Source organism: Siphateles boraxobius, unplaced genomic scaffold (genome assembly GCF_051911475.1).
Source record: "Siphateles boraxobius isolate OS27281-9 unplaced genomic scaffold, OSU_SipBor_1 235, whole genome shotgun sequence".
Lineage (NCBI taxonomy): Eukaryota > Metazoa > Chordata > Actinopteri > Cypriniformes > Leuciscidae > Siphateles > Siphateles boraxobius.
The window spans coordinates 300,001-307,500 of record NW_027508850.1 but is presented as its reverse complement, the minus strand read 5'-3'; the positions used below and the strand labels follow the sequence as shown (position 1 = coordinate 307,500).

Below are 7,500 nucleotides of genomic sequence, written 5' to 3'. Positions count from 1 at the left end.
GCTGCACGCCTGTTTCCCGCTCACACGCGTCTCCATGGTAACCATCAGAGTTTCACCTGCTGACACACAGTCTTTAATTTACAACATCAGTTTCGCAGAAAAACAGCAGAAAAAAAATCATAATACATGACATATACCACCATAACATCATAACCACATCCTTTAACAGTAATCACTAAAATAACCCAGTTCCTCAAATCTCATGATGTCATGATCCATATGACTGTCTTTAATCTGTGGATCTTGAGGAGACATTTACATTTACATTTATGCATTTGGCAGACGCTTTTATCCAAAGCGACTTACATAGCATTTCAAGGTACACATTTACATTCTTATCAGTTCTGGCTTTCCCTGGGAATCGAACCCATGACCATGGCGTTGTAAGCGACAATGCTCTACTGTTTTAGCTACAGGAAAGCCGAATTTCGCAGAACAACAACATAAAAGTGCTTGTCTATGAAATATCTGAGGTTTATTTAACTTGCTGAAACAAGCCTGATGTCGTTTAGAAGATGTCTAGTTTCAAATATAATTATTTTGAAGTGTTGGTGCTTAATGTAACACTATCTAGTGTAAATGATAAATCACGTTTGAGATTTGTGCTGGCTACTGTATACAGGCCACCAGGGCACCATACAGACTTTATCAAAGACTTTGCTGACTTTCTATCAGAGTTAGTACTGGCTGCAGATAAAGTACTAATTGTTGGTGATTTTAATGTAGATCAGGGATGGGCAACTTCGGTCCTGCAGAGTTTAGCTCCAATCCTGACAAAAACTCTTTTCAAGTAATCCTGAAAACATTGATTAGCTTGTTCAGGTGTGTTTAATCAGGATTGGAGCTAGGGTAAACGTACCTATTAAGCTCAAGTACCCATTAAGCACACTTCCATATTTCAGCTCAGATTAGAATAAGAAAAAAATAATAGTTTATCCTACTTGATGTCTTAACCAATGATATGTTTGTTCCTACATACCTCCTGTAATTTCGAGCAAATCAGACCATTGCACACTGAGATATGGTCTATGTGTTCACACTGTCTTGTGGCCATTTTGAAAGCTGTCTGAAAACTTTCACCAAAAGAGGAGCCCCTTAAATGTGCATTTTTTAAAATGTTTAAGCCTTTATTTTGGGTTAGTATAACTACTTGCTGCAAAATTAAGAGATTAATGTTTAGACCTTTGCATATTATAACCTGTGACATGGATGTGGGAAATAATTACAATAGATCCAAAAGATAGTTTTAGTAACATAACGCAGATGCTAAAGAACATAGTTACCTTACTATCTGTATAAGATTGTGTGCTACACTAATATATTACTTCACAGGCATTAATGGCTTGTACTTTTAAATCCAAAATGTTATAAATTTACAGTTTATTGATGGTCTGTGATTTTACACTGCTTTAATTTTAATAATATTTCATATTATTGTAAGGTGAGCTTAAAGGGTGCACTACAATGAAAATCACAGAGCTTCAGTGTGACATCAATTAGAAAAAGTATAATTTCACAGATATTGTAAATAATAGTTGTTCATATTAAGATATGTATTAAAGTGATACATGACCTAGATTATTTATTTAGCAAAATATTGTCCTTTAAATTTCACGTAATATTTATTAATTCAAAATGGTTGCTTAAACAATTAAGCTCAGTGTGCTCCATTTAAGCTCATCCACATTGAACGCCTATGTAAATACCTCATAAACAGACTTTAATATTAACTGATGTTTGACATTTTAAGTTAATCTTCATGAGGTAATTAATAACTTATTTTTTGACAGCCTTGAGATGACAAAATCTAGACAGAATTATAGTTTATTCTGATATAAAGACTTCAGAGCTCTTACACATACACACGGGAGCGTTTGAAAGCAGGCGTCTATCAGCGGATCAGTTTATCAGTGGATATATTAGGGATCCTCTGATAGACGCCTGCTTTCAAACACTGATAAGAAAAGCGCGTGGTGAAGACATGTTTGGAAGCGTTGATCATTGTAGCCAATCGCAGACATAGCTATATTGAGCGTGTGTGAACGCATTGGCCAATCAGAGGTGTTTAAAGGAGTAGTTCACTTTAAAATGAAAATTACCCCATGATTTACTCACCCTCAAGCCATAGGTGTATATGACTATCTTCTTTCAGAAGAATACAATCGGAGTTATATTAATAAACACCCTGACACTTCCGAGCTTTATAATGGCAGTGAATTGCAACCATCAGTTTGAAGCTCAAAAAAGTGCATCCATCCATCATAAAAGTGTATCTATCCATCATAAAAGTGCATCCATCCATCATAAAAGTGCATCCATCCATCATAAAAGTGCATCTATCCATCATAAAAGTGTATCTGTCCATCATAAAAGTGCATCTATCCATCATAAAAGTGTATCTATCCATCATAAAAGTGTATCCATCCATCATAAAAGTGTATCCATCCATCATAAAAGTGCATCTATCCATCATAAAAGTGCATCTATCCATCATAAAAGTGCATCTGTCCATCATAAAAGTGCATCTGTCCATCATAAAAGTGCAAGTGCATCTGTCCATCATAAAAGTGCATCTATCCATCATAAAAGTGTATCCATCCATCATAAAAGTGTATCCATCCATCATAAAAGTGCATCTATCCCTCATAAAAGTGTATCCATCCATCATAAAAGTGTATCTATCCATCATAAAAGTGCATCTATCCATCATAAAAGTGTATCTATCCATCATAAAAGTGTATCCATCCATCATAAAAGTGCATCTATCCATCATAAAAGTGCATCTATCCATCATAAAAGTGCATCTATCCATCATAAAAGTGTATCCATCCATCATAAAAGTGCATCTATCCATCATAAAAGTGTATCTATCCATCATAAAAGTGTATCCATCCATCATAAAAGTGTATCCATCCATCATAAAAGTGCATCTATCCATCATAAAAGTGTATCCATCCATCATAAAAGTGTATCTATCCATCATAAAAGTGTATCTATCCATCATAAAAGTGTATCCATCCATCATAAAAGTGTATCCATCCATCATAAAAGTGCATCTATCCCTCATAAAAGTGCATCTATCCATCATAAAAGTGTATCTATCCATCATAAAAGTGCATCTATCCCTCATAAAAGTGCATCTATCCATCATAAAAGTGCATCCATCCATCATAAAAGTGTATCTATCCATCATAAAAGTGCATCTATCCATCATAAAAGTGTATCTATCCATCATAAAAGTGTATCCATCCATCATAAAAGTGTATCCATCCATCATAAAAGTGCATCTATCCCTCATAAAAGTGTATCCATCCATCATAAAAGTGTATATATCCATCATAAAAGTGCATCTATCCATCATAAAAGTGTATCTATCCATCATAAAAGTGTATCCATCCATCATAAAAGTGCATCTATCCATCATAAAAGTGCATCTATCCATCATAAAAGTGTATCCATCCATCATAAAAGTGCATCTATCCATCATAAAAGTGTATCTATCCATCATAAAAGTGTATCCATCCATCATAAAAGTGTATCCATCCATCATAAAAGTGCATCTATCCATCATAAAAGTGTATCCATCCATCATAAAAGTGTATCTATCCATCATAAAAGTGCATCTATCCAACATAAAAGTGCATATATCCATCATAAAAGTGCATATATCCATCATAAAAGTGCATATATCCATCATAAAAGTGCATATATCCATCATAAAAGTGCATATATCCATCATAAAAGTGCATCTATCCATCATAAAAGTGTATCCATCCATCATAAAAGTGCATCTATCCATCATAAAAGTGCATCTATCCATCATAAAAGTGCATCTATCCATCATAAAAGTGTATCCATCCATCATAAAAGTGCATCTATCCATCATAAAAGTGTATCTATCCATCATAAAAGTGTATCCATCCATCATAAAAGTGTATCCATCCATCATAAAAGTGCATCTATCCATCATAAAAGTGTATCCATCCATCATAAAAGTGTATCTATCCATCATAAAAGTGTATCTATCCATCATAAAAGTGTATCCATCCATCATAAAAGTGTATCCATCCATCATAAAAGTGCATCTATCCCTCATAAAAGTGTATCCATCCATCATAAAAGTGTATCTATCCATCATAAAAGTGCATCTATCCATCATAAAAGTGTATCCATCCATCATAAAAGTGTATCTATCCATCATAAAAGTGTATCCATCCATCATAAAAGTGTATCCATCCATCATAAAAGTGTATCCATCCATCATAAAAGTGCATCTATCCATCATAAAAGTGTATCCATCCATCATAAAAGTGTATCTATCCATCATAAAAGTGCATCTATCCATCATAAAAGTGTATCTATCCATCATAAAAGTGTATCCATCCATCATAAAAGTGTATCCATCCATCATAAAAGTGCATCTATCCATCATAAAAGTGTATCTATCCATCATAAAAGTGTATCCATCCATCATAAAAGTGTATCCATCCATCATAAAAGTGCATCTATCCCTCATAAAAGTGTATCCATCCATCATAAAAGTGTATCTATCCATCATAAAAGTGCATCTATCCATCATAAAAGTGTATCCATCCATCATAAAAGTGCATCTATCCATCATAAAAGTGTATCTATCCATCATAAAAGTGTATCCATCCATCATAAAAGTGTATCCATCCATCATAAAAGTGCATCTATCCATCATAAAAGTGTATCCATCCATCATAAAAGTGTATCTATCCATCATAAAAGTGCATCTATCCAACATAAAAGTGCATATATCCATCATAAAAGTGCATATATCCATCATAAAAGTGCATATATCCATCATAAAAGTGCATATATCCATCATAAAAGTGCATATATCCATCATAAAAGTGTATCTATCCATCATAAAAGTGCATCTATCCATCATAAAAGTGCATATATCCATCAAAAAAGTGCATATATCCATCATAAAAGTGCATATATCCATCATAAAAGTGTATCTATCCATCATAAAAGTGCATCTATCCATCATAAAAGTGTATCCATCCATCATAAAAGTGCATCTATCCATCATAAAAGTGTATCTATCCATCATAAAAGTGTATCCATCCATCATAAAAGTGTATCCATCCATCATAAAAGTGCATCTATCCATCATAAAAGTGTATCCATCCATCATAAAAGTGTATCTATCCATCATAAAAGTGCATCTATCCAACATAAAAGTGCATATATCCATCATAAAAGTGCATATATCCATCATAAAAGTGCATATATCCATCATAAAAGTGCATATATCCATCATAAAAGTGCATATATCCATCATAAAAGTGTATCTATCCATCATAAAAGTGCATCTATCCATCATAAAAGTGCATATATCCATCATAAAAGTGCATATATCCATCATAAAATTGTATCTATCCATCATAAAAGTGTATCCATCCATCATAAAAGTGTATCCATCCATCATAAAAGTGCATCTATCCCTCATAAAAGTGTATCCATCCATCATAAAAGTGTATCTATCCATCATAAAAGTGCATCTATCCATCATAAAAGTGTATCCATCCATCATAAAAGTGCATCTATCCATCATAAAAGTGTATCTATCCATCATAAAAGTGTATCCATCCATCATAAAAGTGTATCCATCCATCATAAAAGTGCATCCATCCATCATAAAAGTGTATCCATCCATCATAAAAGTGTATCCATCCATCATAAAAGTGTATCTATCCATCATAAAAGTGTATCTATCCATCATAAAAGTGTATCCATCCATCATAAAAGTGTATCCATCCATCATAAAAGTGTATCCATCCATCATAAAAGTGCATCTATCCATCATAAAAGTGCATCTATCCATCATAAAAGTGTATCCATCCATCATAAAAGTGCATCTATCCATCATAAAAGTGTATCTATCCATCATAAAAGTGTATCTATCCATCATAAAAGTGCATCTGTCCATCATAAAAGTGCATCTGTCCATCATAAAAGTGCATCTATCCATCATAAAAGTGTATCTATCCATCATAAAAGTGCATCTGTCCATCATAAAAGTGTATCTATCCATCATAAAAGTGCATCTATCCATCATAAAAGTGTATCCATCCATCATAAAAGTGTATCTATCCATCATAAAAGTGCATCTATCCATCATAAAAGTGTATCCATCCATCATAAAAGTGTATCCATCCATCATAAAAGTGTATCCATCCATCATAAAAGTGTATCCATCCATCATAAAAGTGTATCTATCCATCATAAAAGTGTATCTATCCATCATAAAAGTGTATCCATCCATCATAAAAGTGTATCCATCCATCATAAAAGTGTATCCATCCATCATAAAAGTGCATCTATCCATCATAAAAGTGCATCTATCCATCATAAAAGTGCATCTATCCATCATAAAAGTGTATCCATCCATCATAAAAGTGCATCTATCCATCATAAAAGTGTATCTATCCATCATAAAAGTGTATCTATCCATCATAAAAGTGCATCTGTCCATCATAAAAGTGCATCTATCCATCATAAAAGTGCATCTATCCATCATAAAAGTGTATCTATCCATCATAAAAGTGCATCTATCCATCATAAAAGTGTATCTATCCATCATAAAAGTGCATCTATCCATCATAAAAGTGTATCCATCCATCATAAAAGTGCATCTATCCATCATAAAAGTGTATCTATCCATCATAAAAGTGCATCTATCCATCATAAAAGTGCATCTATCCATCATAAAAGTGTATCCATCCATCATAAAAGTGCATCTGTGAATCATAAAAGTGTATCCATCCATCATAAAAGTGCATCTGTCCATCATAAAAGTGTATCTATCCATCATAAAAGTGCATCTATCCATCATAAAAGTGCATCTATCCATCATAAAAGTGTATCTGTGAATCATAAAAGTGTATCTATCCATCATAAAAGTGCATCTGTCCATCATAAAAGTGTATCTATCCATCATAAAAGTGCATCTATCCATCATAAAAGTGCATCTATCCATCATAAAAGTGTATCTGTGAATCATAAAAGTGTATCCATCCATCATAAAAGTGCATCTGTGAATCATAAAAGTGTATCTATCCATCATAAAAGTGCATCTGTCCATCATAAAAGTGTATCTATCCATCATAAAAGTGCATCCATCCATCATAAAAGTGTATCCATCCATCATAAAAGTGCATCTGTCCATCATAAAAGTGCATATATCCATCATAAAAGTGCTCCACACTGCTCTGGGGGGTTAATAAAGGCCTTCGGAAGCAAAGCCATGAATTTGTGTAACAAAAATATTCATATTTCAAACTTTATAAAGTAAAGTAACTAGCTTATGGTCAAACTAGCATGCGGATTCAACTTAAGTCTAAAGCGCAACTTGTGCGAGTATTGTGAAACACTGCTGATATTTACGCTACACCATGACACACTTCGCTACTTCTGACATCACAGTTGGGTAAGTTGCGCTTTAAACACAAGTGGAGTACCAGATCT

At 33.5% G+C, this 7,500-nt stretch overlaps 1 protein-coding gene across 1 annotated transcript in view; it reads right to left on the bottom strand.

Annotated features, from left to right (window-relative positions):
- The window catches only part of LOC143748469 (tyrosine-protein kinase JAK2-like), a 16,038-nt gene that overhangs the window by 3,318 nt on the left and 5,220 nt on the right, over positions 1 to 7,500 (bottom strand). Inside the window, exon 2 of the mRNA XM_077240516.1 lies at positions 1 to 56. This exon is cut by the window's left edge and continues 106 nt beyond it. Coding sequence (XP_077096631.1) covers positions 1 to 45 — 45 coding nt within the window. The 5' untranslated portion in view covers positions 46 to 56. The remainder of the gene's footprint in view (positions 57 to 7,500) is intronic.